The following is a 26,232-nucleotide window of genomic DNA, read 5'->3' as shown; positions in this document are numbered from 1 at the left end:
ATAGTAGCTAGCCTGGTACACCTAAAACTGAGCAGAGACAAGACCAGGAAAAGCCAGAATGCTACATCCTTTCATAGGAGAAAACATCCACACATGGCAAAGAATGCCAGAAATTATATGTGTGTATGTATATTTTTTTCCCTCAAATTCTTACATATAATCCTAGAAAAATCACAGGCTCTTGATTTGTGGCTGTATCATTCTTTATTTAAACTACCCTATCACTATGAGCTTATTTCTTCTTCTGTAGTAAGAACACTATCATCTACCTCTTAACGCAGTGGTTCTCAACCTTCCTAATGCCATGACCCCATTACAAAATGCTTAATACATCAAATAATTACTATAAAAACTGATAAAGGCACTTTTAATTCGAGGTTTGTTTTCTGGCAACCACTAATTTGAAATGTTAGTGAGCTCTCTCCTACCAAATAAGCAACTCTGTTTTCATAATTTTTAAAATCTAAGTTCATAGTAGACTTTTATATGTAGAAAGCAGAAATTCCTAAAGTAGGGACTGAGGCCGTGGATCTGTAAACTATTAGCTATGCAGAAGACTCAATATTTCAAAAAGGAAGCCAAAAACCTGAGGGAGCTGCACTCCAGAGGCTGCCAAGATGAAAGCAGTAATAAAGTCAGTTATTCTGAGGATTACAGTAGAGGCAAGGATCGCAACCCAGATGTGCCCGACACAGTGGAATATTAGGGGCGGCTTCCATAGGAGATTTCTATAGTTTGGACTGGAATGAGTGTACATAGAAAGAGGATTTTAAAGGCACTTTATAAGGTCCTGTCCAAACATGGGTTACTATACAGGGACTTACTTTGTTTTGGTTGTTCTCAAAAGGTATATTGAGAAAAAAATTTTTAAGATATCACAAAGTGCTTGTTGGGACCAGGTGCAACGGCTCACATCTATAATCCTAGCATTTTGGGAGCCTGAGGCAGAAGGTTGGCATGAGGGCAACAGGGAGACCTTCCTTCTAATAAAAATAAAAAGGCTTGCCTCATACCTATAATCTTAGCATCTTGAGAGGCCCAGGCCAGAAGATCACTTGAGGCCAGGAGATAAAGACAAGCCTGAGTAACATATGAAGTTCTTTTCTCCACAAAAATTAAAAACAAACTAACTGGCTCAACACCCATAGTTCAGTGGTTAGGGTGCCAGGGCTGGTGGGTTTGAACTTGGCCCAGGCCTGCTAAACAACAATGACAACTGCAACAAAAAAATAGCCAAGCATTGTGGTGGGCGCCTCTAGTCCCAGCTACTTGGGAGGCTGAGGCAAGAGAATCATTTAAACCTAAGAGTTTGAGGTTGCTGTGAGCTGTGACGCCATAGCACTCTATGGAGGCCGACATAGTAAGACTCTGTCTCAAAAAAAAAAAAAAAATTAACTGGGAGTGAGTGGTACATCCTGTAGTCCCAGATAGTTGGGAGGCTGAGACAGAACAGTGCTATAGACCAGGAGTTTTGAGGTTGCAGTGAGCTGTGATGACACCACTGTACTCTAGCCTGGGCAACAAAGTGAGACTCTGCCTCAAAACTAAATGAATACATACATACATACAACTTGTTGATGAGCTTTATAGCAAAAAGAGTTTGCAATATAGTACTATACCCACATATACCCAATATAGTACTATACCCACATTGTTTGTGTTAGGCAATTTTAAGACCCCTGCTATTCGCCCCTCTCTTTTATAGTTACTATCAGCTGCTGGGAGAATAAAATTAAACCACCATTGCTAGTTAGGATGAATTAAATATTTAGAAGTATAAATTCAATTCTGTGGATTAACAAAAAGAATTCATAATGCATGTTACCTACTGTTAACAGGGAAATAAACTGATTATACTCCTCTTATAATAAGAGTGCTTAGGAATATATGATTGAAGTAAATACTTTATGCAATATATTGGATTTTGGAAGAACTTTTAACTGCTAGAAACACTCTTCGTAAAAATGTTGAAACTTAGCATGGTCAATAAGCCTACTCTCCCCTTTCGTAGTAACTAATTCTATATAAAATATAGAACACCAACCTGACTAAAAATTCAATGAATGCATTTTAGTCACAGGATGAGTAAGCATCAAAGACAATCTCTATCAGCTGCTTTTCCTGCACAAATGTAATCATAAGTCATCATGAGGCATCTGGTTTCTGGCCTTACTTTACATATTTCAGTTCAACCAAAATATTAAATGCCAAGTACATGCTCACAATAGAGTTTTTAAACTCTTTATCTCTTCCTAGTTTTACCTTTTTAACTCTGAAGACAGAGTCTATGTCCTATGCATATGTATTTTCTAACTAAGTTACCAATAAATATTTAACTGACACATTCCCAAATGGAGGGAAGAGGAGAAGAGAACTAATACTGATTGAATACCTACTATGTGCAATGGACTCACAGGTGCTTTACGAATGTTACCTAAATTAAACCTCACAACCAGTGGGTTTTTTTTTTTTTTTGCAGTTTTTGGCCGTGACTGGTTTTGAACCTATCACTTCTGGTATATGGGGCTGGCACTCTACTCCTTTGAGCCACAGGTGCCACCCCAAAGGCAGTGTTTTTTTAAAAGCCACAAAAAGGGCAGTGACTGTAGCTCAGTAGGTAAGGCACTGGCCATATACACTGAGGTTGGCGAGTTTGAACCCGGCCCGGGCCAGCTAAAATAACAATGACAACCGCAACAAAAAAATAGCCAGGCGTTGTGGTGGGCACCTGTAGTCCCAGCTACTTGGGAGGCTGAGGCAAGAGAATCACTTGAGCCCAAGAGTTGGAGGTTGCTGTGAACTGTGATGCCATGGCACTCTACCCAGGGCCACAGCTTGAGACTCTGCTCAAAGAAAAAACAACAAAGCCACAAAAAACGCCACAAAAAAACCCCAAAACCTTGGAGTGGCTTAATGTCTAAATAATCATAGATGACCAAGGATCCAAAGTTTGAGGTATGGGACTCTCAAGTCAACACTGTTTTCAGTTCCAGTGAAATGTTGCTTAAGAGGAGTCCCCTAGCTCTCTACTGCTTGGTGATGTACTTGAGGATAACTAAACTCAACTAAGACTGTCAGTCTGAAGAGAAAAAAACAACAATTCTTAAAAGTCCTAGGTTCCACAAAAAAAGAGCAACAATCCCATCTATCACAGAAACATGAACAGAACCTTCTCTGAGGAAGACAGGGGAATGGCTAACAAACACACGAAAAAATGTTCACCATCCCTAATCATCAGAGAAATGCAAATCAAAACCACCTTGAGAATATCACCTGACCCCAGTAGGATTAGCCCACATCACGAAGTCCCAAAGTTACAGATATTGGCACAGATGTGGAGAAAAGGGAACACTTATTCACTGCTGGTGGGACTGCGAACTAATAAAGCCTCTTTGGAACAAAATATGAAGAATCTTCAAAGAACTCAAATTAGACCTCCCATTTGACCCCACAATCCCATTTCTAGGCACCTACACAGAGGAAAAAAAAATCATTTTATCATAAAGACATTTGCACTAGATTGTTTATTGCAGCTGAATTTACAATCACCAAGAAGTGAAAATAACCTTAACATCCATTAACTCAGGAATAGATTAACAAACTGTGGTATATGTATACCATGGAATACTCTTCAGCCATAACAAAAGATGTGACTTTACATCTTTTGTATTAACCTGTGGATGGAGTTGAAACACATTCTTTCTAGTGAAGTATCACAATAATGGAAAAGTTATAAAATGTCACACCTATTAATGCCAAGCTATGAGCTATGTACAGAAACTAACCTTTAACAAAGCCTGAGTAGACTAAATAAAACTTTCCTAAAGAGATTCCCTTTTCTGTTCTAATACAGTAAAAAAAATTTCCCTAAGTTTTACACCAACACCAAAAAATGTTAAATAAAAGAAAAAAAAAGTGGGGCACGGTGGTGACTCACGCCTGTAATCCTAGTACTCTGGGAGGCTGAGGCAGGTGGATTGCTTGAGTTCAGGAGTTAGAGACCAGCCTGAGCAAGAATGACCCTGTCTCTACAAAATACTGAAAAACTAGCCAGATGTTGCGATAGGCACCAACAGTTTCAGCTGCTGGGAAGGCTGAGGAAGGAGAATCTCTTAAGCCCAAGAGTTTGAGGTTGCTGTGAGCTATGATGTCATAGCACTCTACCCAGGGGGACAGAGTAAGACTCTTTCACAAAACCAACCTTAGGGGTGGCGCCTGTGGCTCAGTGGGTAGAGCGCCGGCCCCATATGCCAAGGGTGGTAGGTTCCAACCCAGCCCTGGCCAAACTGGAACAATAAAAAAACAAAAACAAAACCTTAGTTTATATCTCTTCCAGTCTTATTTTACCGTTATAATCAGAAGTCACAAAAATTGTAATTATCATGTTCATCAAGAAGATTTTCTAAATGTTTGCTCATTTTTATTATAATTTACTCAATAAGAAAAGGAACAGAACATAAGAAAGCACAGAAAGAATGACAACTTTGGAATCATGCACAGATTTAAAATCATGGCTTTGCTACTTTTCATTCAGCTATGAGACATCTCTGAGTTTCGATTTCCTCATTTATAAAATATGTATAATAATATAGTAATAGCAGTAAGCTTATAGCTTGAGGAGTAAGTTATATGCTTTTTTTTTTTTGAGACAGTGTTTCACTATGTCACCCTCAGTAGAGTGCTATTGCATAACATCTCACAACAACTTCAAACTCTTTGGCATAAGCGATTCTCTTGCCTCAGCCTCTCGAGTAGCTGGGACTACAGGCGCCTGCCACAATGCCCAGCTATTTTTTTGTTGTTGTTACAGTTATTTAGCTGGCCCGGGCCAGGTTTGAACCCGCCACCTTCAGTGTATGTGGTTGGAGTTATAACCACTCTACTACGGGTGCCGAGCTGGAATAAGTTATATGTTTTAACACATACAGAGTGTACATGGTATACACGGGAAGCTATCAATAGTTAGTAACGTCATCATAGGCCTACTGACACATATTTATATATTTTTATTTGTATGTATATGTATATAAAAATATAAAAACCAATTCTCCTATTATTATATATTTGCTAGCTATATTTCCAAAATTTCCTAACACTGTTCTGTCCAGGGATGTCTGATTTGTGGCCTGCATGCTGATTTTGTGAGGACTGCTTTTGCTTATTTGTGGTGTCAGACATCATGAAAAGTATGTACAGACTTTTTTTTTGTAATCAGCTTTTGTTGGTGTTTGTGTATTTAATGTGTGGCCCAAAACAACTCCTATTCTTCCAATGTGTGGGTGGAGAAAAAAAATTGTTGGACACTCCTGCAATCATGTCTTTGATACAGCTATTTGCTTTAAAAAAATTATCTTTAGGTAAAATGTTTCTATCACTGGGTTTAAAAAGTCTAGCTAAAATGAACACTTTTATTATATTCTCTTATTGTTTTCAAAAAAGGATGTAACAATTTACATTACCATTATGGTTTGTTTGTACCAGGTTTTTATCACTCTAGTAGAAAACCATGAATTAGTGTTGTTTATTGATTTAGTACGGATAAAAGTGATACCAAATAGTTACTTTATTTTTTTTTTTTTTTGAAACATCTCACTTTAGCACCCTTGGTAGAGTGCCATGGCATCACAGCTCATAGCAACCTCCAAATTGTGGGCTTAGGCGATTCTCTCGTTTCAGCCTCCAGAGTAGCTGGGACTACAAGCGCTCACCACAACGCCTGGCTATTTTTTGTTGCAGTTTGGCCAGGGCCAGGTTCGAACCCACCACCCTCGGTATATGGGGCTGGTGCCCTACGAACTGAGCCACAGATGCCGCCCTGTAAATAGTTACTTTAATTTGCATCTTCTTTTCCTTGCTGAATTCGTCCCCTTCTTATATATGCTCCAGAAAAACACTTGACAATTATTATTATTATTATTTTTTGAGACAGAGCCTCAAGCTGTCACCCTGGGTAGAGTGCCATGGTGTCACAGCTCACAGCAACCTCAAATTCCTGGGCTTAAGCGATTCTCTGGCCTTAGCCTCCCAAGTAGCTGGGACTACAGGTGCCCAACACAACGCTCGGCTATTTTTTGGTTGCAGTTGTCATTGTTTGGCAGGCCTGGGCTGGATTCGAACCCACCAGCTCTGGTGCATGTGGTTGGCACCTTAGCCGCTTGAGCTACAGGCACCACTCCACTTGACAATTATACTGGAAGATACTTTCATCAACTTAATCTAATTATAATCTGACTGGTCATCTTTGAGTTATCAGATATACTTGACAACCTGAATGACATATTTCACAGATACTTAGGTAATGATTCCATTTATAGAGGTTAGATTTTGAGATCTATTTCCAGAATTAGAGTGAACTACAGTTCTATGTTTCACTATTTTAGTAAAAGAAAGATTTGGATACTTACCACATTAGGATTAAACGGTGGTGGAATCTTCTTTTGTACAAGGTCAGTCCAGCTGAGTGATTCAAAAAAAGGATGACTCTGAATTTCAAGCTAGAATATTAAAAAAAAAGATACATTTTTTTTTTCACTAATGCTGATGAACATATTAAGTATTCAGTAAAGAATTTTATGAATTCTTTCCATATTGGCCCCTAATAATTCTTTTTAGGCACATGTTTGTTACTTATGCAGCAAAACGATGTAATTTGTATGGCAAAGTGGTAGAAAGACCACCAAGACAGACCTGAAGGAAAGTTACTTAGAATGACCTACTTGAAGTTATAGCCTCTTCACAGTCAGTTTCCTCAGAGCTCAAATGGGGTTAACATATCTGTCCTAAATACTTCACAGATTGTTTTAAGGATCAGGGTAAAGTGTGAAAATAACAGCAGCTATATAAAACAGCCAACTCAAAATACAAAAAGAAAAGTGCGATGAATAGAATGAAGCACTAACAAAGAATTATTATTACCGGAGTAGGAGAGGTAAAGAAGTGGGGCAGAGAAATTTTCTACAGTGGGGCAGAGGTAAAATTAGGACCATGAGCTCCACTACCAAAAAAAAACATTCCAGTCTGGGTTGGTACTATTGAAAATTGGTGCAATAGTGATTCTAGCTTTTTTTCCTGCAAGAGGTCACAGGAGTGTAGAAAGTAGGATCCAACCTTATTTGTTGGCTTAAAAAAGACTTCTTAGATTAAGTGATATCTCACCACAAGTCTGAAAGATGAGTAAGAATAAGCCAGATAAAAGAATAAGGGAAAAATGTTCCAGGCAGAATAGAAAGATCCTGAGGTGGCAAAAACGTTGGTTTGGTCAAGAAAATTAAGTGTCTGATATGGCTGAAGCCCAGAAGAATAGGACTGTCACATAAGTTCTGAAGCTCAAAGGCTAAATTGGATAATATCATATCAGGTCTACATGAAGAAATTTTTTTTTTTTTTCAGACAGAATTTTGTCACCCTTGGTAGAGTGCCATAGTGTCCCAAATCACAGTAACCTCAAACTCTTGGGCTCAAGGGATCCTTTTGCCTCAGCCTCCTGAGTAGCTGGGACTAAAGTAGCCCACCAAAAGGCCCGGCTATTTTTTAGAGACGAGGGCTCACTGTTGTTCAGGCTGGTCTTGAACTTGTGAGCTCAAGCAATCCGCCTGCCTCAGCCTCCCAGAGTGCTAGGATTACAGGTGTGAGCCACTGTGCCAGACAAAGAATTTTTTTCTTTTTATTTTTTTTGAGATGGGGTCCCACTCTGTCACCCTGGATAGAGTGCTGTGGCGTCATAGCTTACTCACAGCAACCTCAAACTCTTGCACTCAAGCGATCCTCTTGTCTCAGCCTCCCAAGTAGCTGGGACTATAGGCGCCCACCACAATACCCAGCTAGTTTTTCTATTGTTAGTAGAGATGGGGTCTTATTCTTGCTCAGGCTGGTCTCAAACTCCTGAGCTCAAGCAATACACCTGCTTCAGCCTCCCAAAGTACTAGGATTACATGTGTGAGCCACCACACCTGGCTATGTTAAGAGTTTTGGATTTTATTCTAAGGTTATAGGAAGCCATTAAGAAGTTTTAGTCTTCTATGTCACAACTGTTTTTCTTTAAAGACTACTCTGGCTATAGGGGGAAATAGATTGGAGAATCAAGAAAGGACAAATAGCTATTGTGTGGCCAAATTGAAGACAACAAATGGCAGGAAAAGATAGTAGCAGCACGGCTAGGAAGAAATGTGGAGATATGGGAAAGATTTAGGAAGCAAATGCAGCAGGATCCAGCCATTTGTTGAGCATGGAAGTGTGACAAAGAGAGGAGTCCAGGATGCCCCTCGTATTTCTGATCTGAATTCCCATATGGACAGTGATGTCCTTTAACATGAAAGGAAGCAGGCTCAGCACCCATAGCTCAGTGGGTTAGGGCACTGGCCACATACACCAGGGCTGGCAGGTTCAAACCCAGTTGGGGCCTGCTTAAACAGCAACTACAACAACAACAACAACAAAAAAAAAAAAAAAACAGCCGGGTGTTGTGGTGGGTGCCTGCAGTCCCAGCTACTTGGGAGGCTGAGGCAAGAGAATTGCTTAAGCCCAAGAGTTAGAGTTTGCTGTGAGCTGTGACGCCACAGCACTCTACCAAGGGCAACAAAGTAAGACTCTGTCTCAAACAAACAAAACAAAACAAAACTACAAGGAAGCACAGGAGGACACTGCCTCAATTTTGAACATGTCATGTTTAAGGTTCTCTCAAGAAATCCAAGTGGTGGTGCTGGGCAGGCAAATTTTGTGTAAGTGCAAAAGAGAGCTCTGGACTCATGATATAACTGTGAGAGATAAAGACAGATAGAGAACCACAATCAGGAGACCAGATGAGACTGTCTAGGAAGACAGCTTAGAAGAAAAGAGGGTTTAGGACAACAAGGAACTGCTACACTAATAGGTTGAAGAAGAGGAGCTTATACAAGAGATAGCGAAAGTGGGCCCAAAATACAGAAAAGCATGAGATGAGATGTATGCTTTTGTAGAAAACCAGGAAATGCTGGTTTGCATTTAAATGCTGCTGAGAGTGTGAGCAGAGGAACAGATGTATTTAGCAACTCTACTGGCTACTCTGTAATAGACTGAAAAATGAGAGCATGGTAAAGAAGTAGTGAATACAGAAAATTTTCGGTAAGTTTGGCTAAGAGGGGAAGCAGAGCAGTATCTTGCAGGATGGTAGAGTTGAAGATTTTTTTCGTGTTTTATGAAGCAATAGATTTGATAAAGTTTAATTATTGATTGAAAAGAATCAGAACAAAAGGGAGCAGTTATCTGAGCAGCAAAAAATGGCATGATGTGAGTTCCTCGCAAGGGGACAGGATTCAGTGTACATGCAGAAACAGACCTTTTCGACTATAGTAGGAAGAAGAAAATGACAGGTTTCTGCAGGTGTAAATAGGACGTCAAATTTGTTAGCAGGTGGCTGGGTTAGTTCTGTTCTGATGGTTCTATTTTCCATGTGAAATGGAAGGCAAGATAATCTGCTAAACGTGTAGAAGAGGCATAAAAGGAATCTAGAAGTCTGGAGAGAAGGCATGATATAGTAGAGAGAGTAGGGGAGTAAGCTAACTACAGAAACATAAGAGCATTACCAGACAGTGCTAGAGCACAGAGGAGGTTCATGACTATAATGCCACAGTGCTTTGAAAATGCCCAGCTATGTTATTTCATTCAGCACTGTCCAGCAGCCCAGGAGATGACAGCTGGATTCATCCACGATTGCAATTTCTGCCAGTGATTTCAATAAAAGGACCAAGGGACAAGGAAGTGTGAAATATTAGCAAGACTGACTGAAACAATAGATAGAAAATTGTTGAGAGAGATACCAGCTGCAGTGGGTAGTGCCACCAATTTAAAAAAAAAGGTCATTTGATGTTAGTTCAAGGCAAAAGGCATTGAACCTTTTGAACCATTGAACCTCCTGCCTCAGGCAGATAGGAGGCGCCTTAAATTCTTGTTAAAGAAAATGATTTCAAAGGTTAGGTAGCCCCCAAACCCCAACAAAAAGCTTACTTTGTTATTATTTTATGGTAATGCTAATGTTATTTAGCAATAAAGACACCAAAAAAAAAAAAAAAACCCATACTTAGGTAGTTAAAAACGTAACACCACATAGCATTTTTTTGAAAGAAGGGAGGAGGAGAACTTCAAATAAAAAATTAAATTAAATAATAGGGTATGACAGCTGGATGTGGAGGATGAGGAGAGGATCAAATTGTAAGGATCAAATGAAAGAATGCAAGTAAGCGTGTTTTAAATACTGTATAGTTTTATATAAACACAGGTAAAAAACTATGGGGATAAGTATGCTTTTATCCCATGGTGCTATTCTCCAATAGTTATGTTCATTCCATTAATACTACATAAAATAAAGAGGTATCTCCAAATTTTAAATAAGCTTAAATAGAGCTGGAACTGGGAAACATGTTACATACAAAATCTTCTTTGGCACCGAGTCGATTTTGCCTGTCTTTTTCTAGGAGTTCCTCCAGAATGGACCAGGCTGTGAGGCTCACCCCTGGCCTCAAATTTAGGGGTTTGTGAAGGATGTTGTCATACATTTCAGCAACATCTCGGCAATAGAAAGGAGGCTGAAAAAAAAAAAAAAGTAAAATAAACTTAGAGGTAATTGAATTATGCCAAAATGGGGTTATAATAGTTGGATTTGGCTTTGATCTGAAGGGAGGACTGTCCAGAGGTGGACATTTGCAGAAATGCCTGGGCCTTTAGAATTGTGTAGAGATCTGCAGTGTGCAGATCTGCATCTCCCAATGCGAGGAGATTCTAAAACCCAGCACATCACCAAGCTTAGGGCTAATTTGTTCAATAGCATCCTGTAGACCTGTTTTAGAGAAAACCACCAACCTCATTATAGGCAAATGATAGAACCACTGGAAACAGAGATTCAAGATAGATTAAATAATCTGAGACTTGGGAATAAACTCACTAAAACAAAAAGATTTCCAGTAGAGATAGAGAGCTGAATGCTTCTGCCTAAGTATTTATGATAGTGACAGCTTTATAGATGTATGTCACAGGATAAAAATGTAGTATCAGAGACTAAAGACCTGGGGTATACCTTCAACATGACCATTAGCCGGTTAACCATCGAATTAAAAAGTTTAAAGTAAAAATAAGTTTTAAAGTTAAGAGAGTTTTATAGGTTTATCAACTTTCTTTTTTTTATAGGAAAGAAAAAACTTTTGTATTTTAAAATATAACTATTTTTAAAGCATCAATAAAAGTCTTATTATTTTTTTTTATTTATTTTATTATTTTTGTTTTATTAAATCATAGCTGTGTACATTGATATGATCATGGGGCGTCATTCACTAGCTTTATAGACCGTTTACCAAGTTTCACATATACCCTTGTAAGATGCACCGCTTTAAGGATGTTTTAAATATTCCCTTTTGAATCAAGTGCATTTTATATACAATGATATTTCATATTTTCTCTAAAGAAATTCAAAGGATTCTGAAATATCAAGATGGTAAATAACTGTGCTTGAAGAAAGCAAGATGTAAAATTGTTTTCTTCATGTGCTGAATTTTACTGAAATCTCCACAATTTTCAGGAAAAAGCAAACTACACACTCTAACTCAGGTCTCAGGTGGTGGTAGCAGCTTTAGGGATTAGCACGTAGTTGCCAGCATGAGGCTGCTGAACACTTCCAGGACCACAGTGGAAGTCTGAAAACTACTCCAAATATTTCCAAAAGCCTAAAGAAAACCATATATTTACTCTATAAAGCTATGTAAGCTAACTGTATAAGATGCATAAATCAAAAAAAAAAAAGAAAAGAAAAGATGCATAAATCGTTGGCTCTGGGTTGGAACAATATTAACTCAATGTAATAAAGCAACCTTACTCATGTTTATCTGAGCTCTGGCTGGCCTTATGTGTCTTGAACTAATAAAAACCGGGGAAACTGACAACATACTAAACATCACTTTTTTTGAATAAAATCTTTAGGACATGGTGTTTTCAGGAAAGAAAATACAAGGTACTCTCCAGTAGTAGAAAAAGCCTATAAAAATAAAGTAAAAGACAAAAATGAAAAGACATTATCTTCTGAAATAATGTGTGTTGTTGTTTTCTTTTTAAGACAAGAGGGTCTTGCTCTGTTGTCCCAGCTAGAGTGCAGTGGCCTCATCATAACTCACTGCAACCTCAAACTCTTAAGTTCTTGCCTCATCTGGGACTACAGGCAGCCACCACAGCTGGATAATTTTTCTATTTCCTGTAGAGACGGGGTCTTGCTCTGGCTCAGGCTGGTCTGGAACTCCTCACTTCAACCCATTCTTCCACCTCAGCCACCCAGAGTGCTAGGCATGAGCCACAACGCCTGGCCTGTACCTTAATAAAAACCAAAGTCTTTTCCTTACCATCTTTTTGAAATTAGAATAATGTTAGGGTAACCGAATAAACGTAGGTAATTTTAATATTGCAACTAGGCGTCTAGTTCTAAAAATGCTAGTGGGATGTGAATACTTGAATGATTAGCATGACAGAGAAATAATCATATTAATTCAAAAAATTCCTAACAGAATGAAAAGTTTTTCTTTCTCTACATATTCCTAATATGGTTTTGGATTGATTTAACCAGGCTATTACTATTCAGTTAGTATTGTCTAAGTGTCCATCATATTATTAAGGAAGAGAGGAGAGAACCAAATCAATGATAATCAATAATATTAAAGTATAGAAATACATACCAATCCATACAGCATTTCATACAGAACAGCACCAAGGCACCACCAATCTACAGTATTATCGTAAGGTTGTTTTCTGATTACTTCAGGGGCAAGGTACTGTAGAAAAGAATGAAATATTAGAGGAAATCAACATAAAATTAAAAAATAATTGAGAAATTTAGCAAATTGTAGGTGTTATTATCACACTTAAAACATATTATCTAGAAAAGGGTTTGGATGTTGTATATTCTCCAGTGGTTCATAGGCAGTACCAACTGGGACACTTTTCAAAAATACATGGATTAGTGCACTTCTCAGAAACTGTGAAACAGTTAAGACAAATATTAATACAAATATTAAAAGGACAGCAAATGTAGAATCTATAATACTGCATAGGTAAAGTAGGTATCTGGGGGAAAGTCTTTCGTAAGATTAAATTTTTTTTTTTTTTTTTCTTTTTTGAGACAGAGTCTCAAGCTGTCACCCTAGATAGAGTGCTGTGGCATTCCAGCTCACAGCTATCTCCAACTCTTGGGCTTAAGCGATTCTCTTGCCTCAGCCTCCCAAGTAGTTGGGACTACAGGTGCCTGCCACAATACCTGGCTATTTTTGTTGTTGCTGTTGTTGCAGTTATCATTGTTGTTTAGCTGGCCCGGGGCCGGATTCAAACCTTCCAGCCTCAGTACTTGTGGCTGGTGCTGTAACCACTATGCTATGGACGCGAAGCCAAGATTAATTTATTTTAGAAGTTCATTATTCATAATGTTTGCCCTTGGAAAAAAAATTCATGTAGCAATTATAATACACGATTTTTCTTTTCAGTGAAAAGAAAAGAGAATGAATTATATTCTTCTCTAACGTATTATTTAGAAAAGTGTGAATTGTTAGATGGCTATTTACGTTTTTTTTTTTTTTTCGTAGAGATAGAGTCTCACTTTTATGGCCCTCAGTAGAGTGCCATGGCATCACACAGCTCACAGCAACCTCCAACTCCTGGGCTTACGCGATTCTCTTGCCTCAGCCTCAAAAGTAGCTGGGACTACAGGCACCCACCACAACACCCAGCTATTTTTTGGTTGCAGTTCAGCTGGGGCTGGGTTTGAACCTGCCACCCCTCGGTATATGGGGCTGGCGCCTTACTGATTGAGCCACAGGCGCCACCCAGATGGCTATTTACATTTTAATTTGTAAAAAATGTAATCACAATTTCACAAATATAACAAAATATTGAACTTGAATTTTAAATTCGAAAATATATTACCCCTTCCCATGTGAAATACATGTAAGGAAATAGTTTCCTCATAACCTTTTTTGTGATCCAAAGAAATAGGAACATATATAAAAAGAATATAATAATTTCTGGTCACATTTATATTTAGATGACCAAAAATACTTATGGTTTCCTTTCTAAAACCTGCAGAAATTAAGGTTTTGAGGCCAGGTGTAGTGGCTCAGGTGGGCCTTATGTGTCTGAGGTGGCCTATGTGCCTGTGATCCTACCACTCTAGGAGGCTGAGATGGGAGGACTGGTTGAGGTCAGGAGTTTGAGACCATCCTGAGCAAGGGCAAGACCCTGCCTTTACGTGTAGTGGTGCATAACTATTGTCCCAGCTACTCAGGAGGCTGAGACAGGAGGATCACTTGAGCCCAGAAATTCAAGGTTACAATGAGCTATGATGATGCCACCATTGCACTCTAGCTGAGAAGACAGCAAGCCCCTATCTTGGGGGTGGGGGTAAGAATCAACTTAAATGCCCGTGAATTGATGAGTGGATAAAGAAAATGGGATATACATGTGACACACACACATACATACACCATGAAGTACAACTGACTGGTAAGAAAGAATGAAATAATGTCTTTTGCAGAAACTTGGATGGAAATAGAGGCCATTATCCTAAGTATCAGAGGAGTAGAAAAATAAATGCTGCATGTTCTCACTTATAAGTGGGAGATAAACTGTAGCTCACAAGGACATAGAGTGGCATAATACTATGGTCCCCAGACCCTGGGCTGCACACCAATACTTGCTGGTCTATGGTCTGTTAGGAACTGGGCCGTATAGCATTGGTGCCTGAGCTCCACCTTCTGCCTGCCCCATGCCCTCCCCTCTTAAGTGGAAACACTGTCTTCCATGAAACTTGTCCCTGGTGGCAAAAAGGTTGGGGACCTCAAGTATAATGAACACTGGAGACTCAGAAAAGGAGAAAGGTGGGAGGGGGTGAGGGATAAAAAATTACCTATGGGGTGATAGAGAGCAAGATGGCAGCCAACTAACAGCTTCCCTACCATCTGGGCACCACGAGTCTGGGGAGATAAAGACTCCAGGCACCTCTGGCTGGTGGGATCTGCCTATAATCAGATATAATCCTTTGAGGATACAGGGAGTCAGCAAGAGACTTCTGGACCCCAAGAGGAGGACAAAAACAGTGGAAAACTGGCAAGTGGTCACGTGTGTTTGATGGGTCTAATCTCACCGGCAGCTCTAAGTACAGTAGCAGCGAGACTGCAAACTGGAAAGGCCGTACCTGTGAACTGTTTTGGTGTTTTTGGACTTGGCACTCAGTTGAACTGCCTTGGCGAGAGCTTGAGCAGGAGTGCAGAGAATTCTGGGAATTGTCTATGGCCCCAGACTGAGCGGCTGAGCCAGACGGAGCTAATAGTGTTTGGCTGTGGGCCGCAGGGAGGTATTATGAGAGAACTGCCCTGGCAAGCTCCGCCCTCAGGGTCGCAGAGCAAGGATCGGGCGGGAGCTCGTAACCTATTGACTGAGCAGCCTAAAAGCAGGGACTAAGCCGCCTTACAGCCTTAACCCTCAGGGGCAGAATGAGACTGGTTTTGGCATACTGGTAAGTGGATAGCCACTTCAGCAGTGATCCCAGTGACAAGCACTTTCCTGGAAAAGCTTCTGTTTAGCAAGTTTACAAGTTTAAAGTGCCTCTTCAGAGGGCTGAAGAGAGATTAAGGGGGTTTGAGAAATCAGCAGAGGCCTCCAGTTGTATCAGCATTGTAATTAACATCTCATACCCTAGAAGACCACCTGTCGCCCAGACAATATTCAACAAGATACATACACTGCTTTGTTTTTTTGTTGTTGTTGCTGTTTGTTTTTTATTTTGATGTTGTTGTTGTTCTTTTCTAATTTGAACCGTTTCCGTAGACATTTTTTTTCTTTTTTCTTTCTTTTCATTCTCCATCTTTCTAGTTTAAATACAATTTCCCATTGCTGCCTTTTTCAATAACCAGAACTTCATTTTTGCTACTGTTTCTACCACTATTATTTGGTTTTTCACCCAATTTTATCCTGTAAAGTTATCTGTTTGCTTGTTTTGGTTTGATTTATAGCATTTTTGTCTTTCCTCTCTACTTGATAGAGGTGGGGTACTATGTCTGACCAGGTTAGCAAAGAGCTGCTGACCTCAAGGAAACCACCCAACCGGGTACCCCCAGAGGTTGGGTTTTTTTTTAAGGCTGTGTCAAAGTATCCTACTGTACACCTATATTGCTCTGTCTCCCTCTTTCTGTGCCTCTCTTCTTTTTGTCAGTATTCCCTTTTATCCACACCCTCTTCTTTCTCTATTTTCTTTTTGTTCTTTCTTTCTTTTATCCCTTCTTGCTCTTCAACCTTCTCATTCTTCTGGTCCTGTACCAAAAGGACACATCGAAACCTTAGTCCACAGGCATGGGAACTTAAAGAGCAAGAGGAAGTGAAAGAAAAATTAGGGCAAGGAAACAGATAAAAGAAATCACTCATGAGGAAGAATCAGCAGAAAACTCCTGGCAACATGAAGAACCAGTCCAGAACAACCCCGCCAAGGGACCATGACGTAGCTACTGGAGGATTCCACCTATAAAGAAATGTTAGGAATGACAGAAAGGGAATTTAGAAAACACATGATGAAAACAATGAAGGAAATGATGGAAACAATGAAGGAAACTGGTAATAAAGTGTAAAAAAAACAAAAGGAAATCCAAAAAAAGAATCAAATAAGAGATGAACGATAAGAAGAATACAGAAAGGATATAGCAGAGCTGAAGGAACTGAAGCAGTCAATTAGAAAACTTAAAGATGCAATGGAAAGTATCAACAACAGGTTAGACCATACAGAAGACAGAATTTCAGAGGTAGAGGAAAAAGTTCTTGAGATAGTAAAAGAGGAAGAAAAGAAGAGAGAGAAAGCAGAACGTTCACTGTCAGAATTATGGGACTGCATGAAGCGTTCCAACATACAAGTTATAGGAATCCCAGAAGGGGAAGAAGAATGCCCCAGAGGAATGGAAGCCATACTAGAGAATATTATAAAAGAAAATTTCCCAAATATCACCAAAGATTCGGACACACTGCTTTCAGAGAGATATCAGACCCCAGGTTGCCTCAACTCTAACCGACCTTCTCCAAGACACATACATTGATGAACCTGTCCAAAGTCAAGACAAAAGAAAAGATTTTGCAAGCTGTCAGGAAAAAGCGCCAGTTGACCTACAGGGGCAAATCCATCAGAGTGACTGCAGACTTCTCTAATGAAACTTTCCAAGCAAGAAGACAATGGTCATCTACCTTTAATCTACTTAAACAGAACAATTTCCAGCCCAGAATTTTGTACCCTGCTAATAAGCTAAGCTTTAAAATTGACGGAGAAATCAAATCATTTATGGATATATAAACATTGAGGAAATTCGCCACAACAAGACCAGCTCTACAGAAAATACTTCAACCTGTTCTGCACACTGACCATCACAATGGATCAGCAGCTAAGTAAGAACTCAGAAATTAAAGGACAGAACCTAACCTCCTCACTGATGCAAAAGATAAAAATAAGCAATGGATTCTCACAAAATAAGATGAATAGAATACTACCACACTTGTCAATTATCTCAATAAATGTTAATGGCTTGAATTCCCCACTGAAGAGACACAGATTGGCTGACTGGATTAAAAAACACAAGCCATCCATTTGCGGTTGTCTGCAAGAAACACACCTGGCTTCAAAAGACAAATTAAAACTCTGAGTCAAGGGTTGGAAGACAATTTTTCAGGCAAATGGAATTCAGAAGAAAAGAGAAGTTACAATCTTATTTTCAGATACATGTGGATTTAAAGCAACTAAAGTCAAAAAAGACAAAGATGGTCACTTTATATTGGTCAAGGGAAAAATACAACAAGAAGACGTTTCAATTCTAAATATTTATGCACCTAATTTAAATGCTCCCAGATTCTTGAAACAGACCTTACTCAGTCTGAGCAATATGATATCCAATAATACCATCATAACAGGGGACTTTAACACTCCCCTTACAGAGCTGGACAGATCCTCTAAACAGAAATTAAACAAAGATATAAGAGATTTAAATGAGACCCTAGAACAACTGTGCTTGATAGACACTCCATCCCAAAAATAAACAATATAAATTCTTACCTGACAATTGCAATCAGTGTAACCTGGCTTATTGTACCCTCAATGAATCCCCAACAATAAAAAAAAAAAAGAATATACATTCTTCTCATCACCCCATGAAACATTCTTCAAAATTGATCATATCCTGGGACACAAAACAATTATCAACAGAATAAAAAGAATTGAAATTTTACCTTGTATCTTCTCAGACCATAAGGCACTTAAGGTGCAACTCAACTCTACCAAAAACGTTCGACCCCACACAAATGCATGGAAATTAAACAACCTTCTGTTGAATAACCGATGGGTGCAGGAAGAAATAAAACAGGAAATCATTAACTTCCTTGAGCATAACAACAATGAAGACACAAGCTACCAAAACCTGTGGGATACTGCAAAAGCAGTTTTGAGAGGAAACTTTATCGCTTTAGATGCCTACATTCGAAAAACAGAAAGAGAGCGCATCAACAAACTCACAAGCCATCTTATGGAATTGGAAAAAGAAGAACAATCTAAGCCTAAACTCAGTGGAAGAAAAGAAATATCCAAAAACAAATCAGAGATCAATGAAATTGAAAACAAAAGAATCATTCAGAAACTAAGGGTGGTGCCTGTGGCTCAAAGGGGTAGGGCGCCGGCCCCATATGCCGGAGGTGGTGGGTTCAAACCCAGCCTTGGCCAAAAACTATCAAAAGAAAAAAAAAAACAAAACACAGAAAATTAATGAAACAAGGAGTTGTTTTTTTGAAAAAATAAATAAAATAAACCATTGGCCAGACTAACGAGAAATAGAAAAGTAAAATCTCTAGTAACCTCAATCAGAAATGATAAAGGGGAAATAACAACTGATCCCACAGAGATAAAAGAGATCATCTCTGAATACTACCAGAAACTCTATGCCCAGAAATTTGACAACATGAAGGAAATGGATCAATATTTGGAATCACACCCTCTCCCTAGACTTAGCCAGGAAGAAATAAACCTCCTGAACAGACCAATTTCAAGCACTGAGATTAAAGAAACAATAAAAAAGCTTCCAACCAAAAAATGCCCTGGGCCAGATGGCTTCACACCAGAATTCTATCAAAGGAAGCTCTTCAAGGAAGAGCTTATTCCGGTACTGCAGAAATTATTCCAAAAAACTGAGGAAGAAGGAATCTTCCCCAACACATTCTATGAAGCAAATATCACCCTGATACCAAAACCAGGAAAAGACCCAACCAAAAAGGAGAATTTCTCTCTCTCTCATGAGTGAGAACCAATCTCACTCATGAATATAGACGCAAAACAATATCCTACCCAATAGATTACAGCTTATCACCAAAAAAGTCATACATCATGATCAAGTAGGCTTCATCCCAGGGACAAAAGGGATGTCTTTAACATACGCAAGTCCATAAACGTTAACCACCATATTAACAGAGGCAAAAATAAAGATCATATGATCCTCTGAATAGATGCAGAAAAAGCAGGAAATTAGAACACTGAAGAGTCTAGGCATAGGTGGCACATTTCTAAAACTGATTGAAGCTATCTATGACAAACCCACAGCTAATATTTTACTGAATGGAGTAAAACTGAAAGCTTTTCCTCTTAGAACTGGAACCAGACAAGGTTGCCCTCTGTCACCTTTACTATTCAACATAGTGCTGGAAGTTCTAGCCAATACAATTAGGCAAGACAAGGAAATAAAGGGAATCCAAATGGGAGCAGAGGAGGTCAAACTCTCCCTCTTTGCTGACATGATCTTATACTTAGAGAATCCCAAAGACTCAACCACAAGACTCCTAGAAGTCATCAAAAAATACAGTAATGTTTCAGGATATTGTCCACAAGTTTGGATATTGTCAGGATAATGTCCACAAGTCAGTAGCCTTTGTATACACCAATAACAGTCAAGATGAGAAGCTAATTAAGGACACAACTCCCTTCACCACAGTTTCAAAGAAAATGAAATACCTAGGAATATACCTAACGAAGGAGGTGAAGGACCTCTATAAAGAAAACTATGAAATCCTCAGAAAGGAAATAGCAGAGGATATTAACAAATGGAAGAAAAGACCATGTTCATGGATGGGAAGAATCAACATTGTTAAAATGTCTATACTTCCCAAAGCAATCTACCTATTCAATGCCATTCCTATCAAAATACCAATATAGTACTTTCAAGATTTGGAAAAAATTATTCTGCATTTTGTATGGAACCGGAAAAAACCCCGTATAGCTAAGGCAGTTCTTAGTAATAAAAATAAAGCTGGAGGCATCAGCATACCAGATTTTAGGCTGTCCTACAAAGCCATAGTGGTCAAGACAGCATGGTACTGGCATAAAAATAGAGACACAGACACTTGGAATCGAATAAAAACCAGGAAATGAAACTAACATCTTACAACCACCTAATCTTCCATAAACCAAACAAGAACATACCTTAGGAGAAAGATTCCCTATACAATAAATGGTGTTGGGAGAACTGGATATCCACATGTAAAAGACTGAAACTGGACCAACACCTTTCCCCACTCACAAAAATTGATTCAAGATGGATAAAGGACTTAAACTTAAGGCATGAAACAATAAAAATCCTCCAAGAAAGCATAGGAAAAACACTGGAAGATATTGGCCTGGGGAAAGACTTCATGAAGAAGACTGCCATGGCAATTGCAACAACAAAAATAAACAAATGAGACTTCATTAAACTGAAAAGCTTCTGTACAGCTAAGGAGACAACAACCAAAGCAAATGGACAACCTACACAATGGGAAAGGATATTTGCATATTTTGAATCACACAAAAGCTTGATAACTAGGATCTATAGAGAACTCAAGTTAATCCACACGAAAAACGCCAACAATCCCATATCAATGGGCAAGAGACATGAATAGAACCTTTTCTAAAGAAGACAGACGAATGGCTAACAAACATATGAAAAAATGTTCATCATCTCTATATATTAGAGAAATGCAAATCAAAACAACCCTGAGATACCATCTAACCCCAGCGAGAATGGCCCACATCACAAAATCTCAAAACTGCAGATGCTGGCGTGGATGTGGAGAGAAGGGAACACTTTTACACTGCTGGTGGGACTGCAAACTAGTACAACCTTTCTGGAAGGAAGTATGGATAAACCTCAAAGCACTCAAGCTAGATCTCCCATTTGATCCTGCAATCCCATAACTGGGCATCTACACAGAAGGAAAAAAATCCTTTTATCATAAGGACACTTGTACTAGATTGATTATTGCAGCTCAATTTACAATCGCCAAAATGTGGAAACAGCCTAAATACCCACCAACCCAGGAATGGATTAACAAGCTGTGGTACATGTATACCATGGAATACTATTCAGCTATCTAAAAAAATACAGAGTTTACATCCTTCGTATTAACCTGGATGGAAGTGGAAGACATTATTCTTAGTAAAGCATCACAAGAATGGAGAAGCATGAATCCTATGTGCTCAATTTTGATGAGGACAATTAAGGTCATGGGGGGTAAGGAAAAGCAGAGAGATGGAAGGAGGGAGGGGGGTGCCTGGTGTGTGCCACACCTTCTGGAGGCAAGACATGATTGAAAGAGGGACTTTACCTAACAAATGCAATCAGTGTAACCTGGCTTATTGTACCCTCTATGAATCCCCAAAAATAATAAAAAAAAAAAAAACTCAGAAAAAAAAAGATAAATTACCTATGGGGTATAATAAACTATTCGGGTGATGGGTGCACTAAAAGCCCAGACTTCACCACTGTACAATATATACATGTAATGGAATTCAACTTGTACTCTTTAAAAATGTTTTTTAAAAGGAAAAAAAGAAAAATAGGGCGGCGCCTGTGGCTCAAGGAGTAGGGCGCTGGTCCCATATGCCGGAGGTGGCGGGTTCAAACCCAGCCCCAGCCAAAAAAGAAAAAAAAGAAGTAAAAGGAAAAAAAAAGAATGATTAACTGTAAAATGAATATACACACACAAAAATGTTTCATGTATAAACCAAAATAGAAATAGTTACAAATATATCCAAGAGCTATGATTAGAGAGAAATAAAGAAAAAATACTTTTCGGGCGGCGCCTGTGGCTCAGTGAGCAGGGCGCCAGCCCCATATGCCGAGGGTGGTGGGTTCAAACCCAGCCCTGGCCAAACTGCAACAGAAAAATAGCCGGGCATTGTGGCGGGCGCCTGTAGTTCCAGCTGCTCGGGAGGCTGAGGCAAGAGAATCGCGTAAGCCCAAGAGTTAGAGGTTGCTGTGAGCCGTGGGATGCCACAGCACTTTACCCGAGGGCGGTACAGTGAGACTCTGTCTCTACAAAAAAAAAAAAAAAAAAAAGAAAAAGAAAAAATACCTTTCAAGATAAATAATTGTTACTCATAGACACTTCACATTAAGTTTCTGATGTCAATTCAAAGGTTCATGCGAGCTAGTTTACCGTACATTTTCAGTATTGTACTTGCAAGTACTCCATGGTAATCCTGAAACATTACATGGCATCTAAGATCACTACAAATACACTGAAATTAGACAATTTAAATCTGAACACATTTGTGAAGTGAGAATAAGGCTTTTAAATAAATTGTAAGGATTATTGTCACAAAAAGATGTTTTCCACTAACAAACAATATTAGAGAATGTGATGTTCTGGTTAATTAGGTCTTTTTTTTTTTCTTTGAGACAGAATCTCACTATGTTGCCCTTGGTAGAGTGTGGTGGCGTCACAGCTCACAGCAACCTCCAACTCTTGGGCTTAAGCAATTCTCTTGCCTCAGCCTCCCAAGTAGCTGGGACTACAGGTGCCCACCACAACACCCGACTATTTTTTGTTGCAGTTGTCATTGTTAGCTGGCCTGGCCAGGTTCGAACCTGCCACCCTTGGTGTACATGGCTGGCGCCATAACCACTGTGCCACAGGCAGCAAGCCAGGTTAATGAGTTCTGATTCACTTTTCTCCGTACATTCAATGCTTTATTTTCTTCTGTTAAATAATTTTATTATAAAATATTACAACCAGATAGAAAAACAGAATAGAAACCAATAAAGCTATAATCCAGATATAGGCAATGTTAATATTTTGCTCTAGCTCATAAAAGAAGTTTTACTGGGGAGGGAGGATGGCTGGAGGGAGGGTAATTGGTGGGACCACACCTACGGTGCATCTCACTAGGGTACATGTGAAACTTACCAAATGTAGAATATAAATTATGTCTTAACACAATAACTAAGAAAATGCCATAAAGGCTATGTTAACCAGTTTGATGAAAATATTTCAAATTGTATGTAAAACCAGCACATTGTACCCCATGACTGCATTAACGTACACAGCTATGATTTAACAAAAAATAATAAAAAAAAATAGTTTTACTATACCACTTTCAAAAATCTACAGGGTCAACATGGATGAGAACCAACCAGTGATTGTCAGACACATCAAATAAAATCATAAAACCACACAAAACCCCCAGTTCTATTGACATCTTCACATACCACACAATTCACCCATTTAAAGTCTAAAATTCAATGGCTATAAACATATTCACAGAATTATGCAACCATAAACATAGTCAATTTTAGGACATTTCCATGACTGGTTCATGATTTTTTTTTAAAGGATTAGAAATATAATTAAATCTTTAAAGAACTCTATGGTAAATTTTTAGCATTAAAAAAAGCATAATTTACTTATTTATTTTTGTTTGTTTTTTTTGTAGAGACAGAGTCTCACTTTATGGCCCTCGGTAGAGTGCCGTGGCCTCACACAGCTCACAGCAACCTCCAACTCCTGGCCTTAAGCGATTCTCTTGCCTCAGCCTCCCGAGTAGCTGGGACTACAGGCGCCCGCCACCATGCCTGGCTATTTTTTGGTTGCAGTTTGGCCGGGGCCGGGTTTGAATCCGCCACCCTCGGTATATGGGGCTGGCGCCTTACCAACTGAGCCACAGGCACCGCCAGCATAATTTATCTTTGTTGGGTTATTCAAAAGGGTCTTGTGGTATCTCACAATCATAGTTAAAAATACCAACTATTGGCTTGGCGCCCGTAGCTCAGTGGTTACAGTGCCAGGCACATACACCAGGGCCTGCGGGTTTGAGCCTGGCCCAGTCCTTCTAAACAATAACAACTACAATTAAAAAAAACAAACAAACAAAAAAAACAGCCGGGTGTTGTGGCCGGCGCCCATAGTCCCAGCTACTTGGGAGGCTAAGACAAGAGAATTGCTTAAGCCCAAGAGTTTGAGGTTGCTGTGAGCTATGATGCCATGGCACTCTACCCAGGGCCACAGCTTTAGACTGTGTCCCAAAATAAATAAATAAATAATAAATACCAACTACTGATAAACTCTAAATGTATAAAAAGGATTATCAGATATTTCCACTTGTTTAGAAGCAGAAATGACAGTCTTTATTCTACTTTTCTTATTTCAAATTTATATATGCTATGCAATTTGTGATTCATATTTGCACTTTCTATGTGATTATATGAATGACAAATGAGACGTATTTCTTACCTCTGGTGTCCCACAAAATGTTGTGGTGGTATCAGAAATAGCAATTCCTTCTTTACAAAGCCCAAAATCTGTTAAGACAACATGTCCCTGACAAATACAGGAGCAATAAGAGAAAAGAAGGCAAGCATATAAATTGACAAATTTTAAAACCTTTTTTATTTGACATAATTACAGATCCACAGGAAATTGCAAAAACAGTATACAGAGTCTGATGTATCTCTCACCCCACTTCCCCAATGCTGACATCTCACTAACAGCAGTACAGTGTCAGATAGGAAACTGATGGTGTACAGTACTGTCAGCCAGACCACCACGCTGGCTCAGTTGTCACTGTTTTTTATAGGCATACTTGTGTATGTGTGTGCAGTTCCATGCAATCATACATGCACTGATCATGAACTATCCATCACAAAGCACCTCCCTCCTGCTAACCCTTTATCTTTGTGCTATCTCCACGAACTCTGTCTCCTTGCAGCTACCAATCTGCTCTCCATCTCTATAGTTTTGTCATTTTGAGAATGTTACATAAATGGAATCATGCAGTATGGAACCTCTGAGACTTTCTTCCTCTGACCATACAACCACCACCAAATTGAGAACTAGTCAAAAGAGAACACTTACTACTGAATCCAGAAGAATATTTTCTGGTTTCAAGTCTCTATCAAATTAAAAAGAAAGAAAAGCAAAACTGAATATAAACCTAAATAAATAAAATTATCAAAAAGAAAGTTTTACAAGTTACATTTTAAAATTTTACCTGTACACGATTTTTATGGAGTGTAAGTAACCCAATGCACTGGCAATTTCAGCAGCATAAAACCTAGCTCTGTGTTCAGGAAAGGACCTTTCTCGTTGTAAGTGAAAAAATAGCTGTAAAATTAGAGGTGGGGAGAGAGAATGTTAGGCTCATTCGGACACAGCATTAAACAGACATATTCCGTAAATACAAAGATAGAATTGGTTCTGTGACTATGAACATGAGATAAAAACGCACCAAAGCACGGAAGTGTAACTCTCCTTTCTCACATCCTCCACTTACCAATTACCCTCTCTTTGCAACCATGTGCCTGTTTACCTGGCTAATGTCACTCTTCTCCCACTTATCCCTCAATCCGCAATATAGCAGTGTCCTCACCCTTTCAAGCAATCACTCAGGAAAAGACTTATCAATGAAGATTTAATATTGCCATTTTGGACTATTTTTTTCATTAAAAAAAAACAAACCCTATTCAAAGATGAAAACTAGTGGTTAGCAGAACAAACACAGTACACAGACACAATTTTCTTGAGCCAAATACTATTTTCAGAAAAATCTAAATTAGGGGTGGCACCTGTGGCTCAGTGGGTAGGGCGCCGGCCCCATGTATACCAAGGGTGGCAGGTTCGAACCCGGCCCCAGCCAAACCGCAGTGAAAAAACAGCCGGGCATGGTGGCAAGTGCCTGTAGTCCCAGATACTCGGGAGGCTGAGGCAAGTGAATTGCCTAGGCCCTGGACTTGGAGGTTGCTGTGAGCTGAGATGACACTGCACTCTACCAAGGGCGATAAAGTGAGACTCTGTCTCTACAAAAAAAAAAAAAAATTAAAAAGGAAAAATTGAAATTAGGTGATAACATTAAAAACTGCGAATTTGGGGGGCTAACAATTCTTTAGCTTTGGTGTCTTCTGAAAAAGAAAA

General features: G+C 39.1%; 1 protein-coding gene across 7 annotated transcripts in view; it reads right to left on the bottom strand.

Moving 5' to 3' along the window:
- The window catches only part of SGK3 (serum/glucocorticoid regulated kinase family member 3), a 159,129-nt gene that overhangs the window by 3,328 nt on the left and 129,569 nt on the right, over nt 1-26,232 (bottom strand). For all 7 annotated transcript variants that reach the window (XM_053559185.1, XM_053559189.1, XM_053559184.1 and 4 more), the window contains 6 exons: nt 25,313-25,425; nt 25,177-25,213; nt 24,556-24,642; nt 12,687-12,782; nt 10,404-10,559; nt 6,405-6,494 (listed from right to left, as the gene is read on the bottom strand). In XM_053559185.1, the coding sequence (XP_053415160.1) occupies nt 6,405-6,494; nt 10,404-10,559; nt 12,687-12,782; nt 24,556-24,642; nt 25,177-25,213; nt 25,313-25,425 (579 nt within the window). The remainder of the gene's footprint in view (nt 1-6,404; nt 6,495-10,403; nt 10,560-12,686; nt 12,783-24,555; nt 24,643-25,176; nt 25,214-25,312; nt 25,426-26,232) is intronic.

This window comes from Nycticebus coucang, chromosome 13 (genome assembly GCF_027406575.1).
Source record: "Nycticebus coucang isolate mNycCou1 chromosome 13, mNycCou1.pri, whole genome shotgun sequence".
Lineage (NCBI taxonomy): Eukaryota > Metazoa > Chordata > Mammalia > Primates > Lorisidae > Nycticebus > Nycticebus coucang.
The sequence above is the reverse complement of the archived record's forward strand: the minus strand, read 5'-3'. Positions and strand labels throughout refer to the sequence as shown.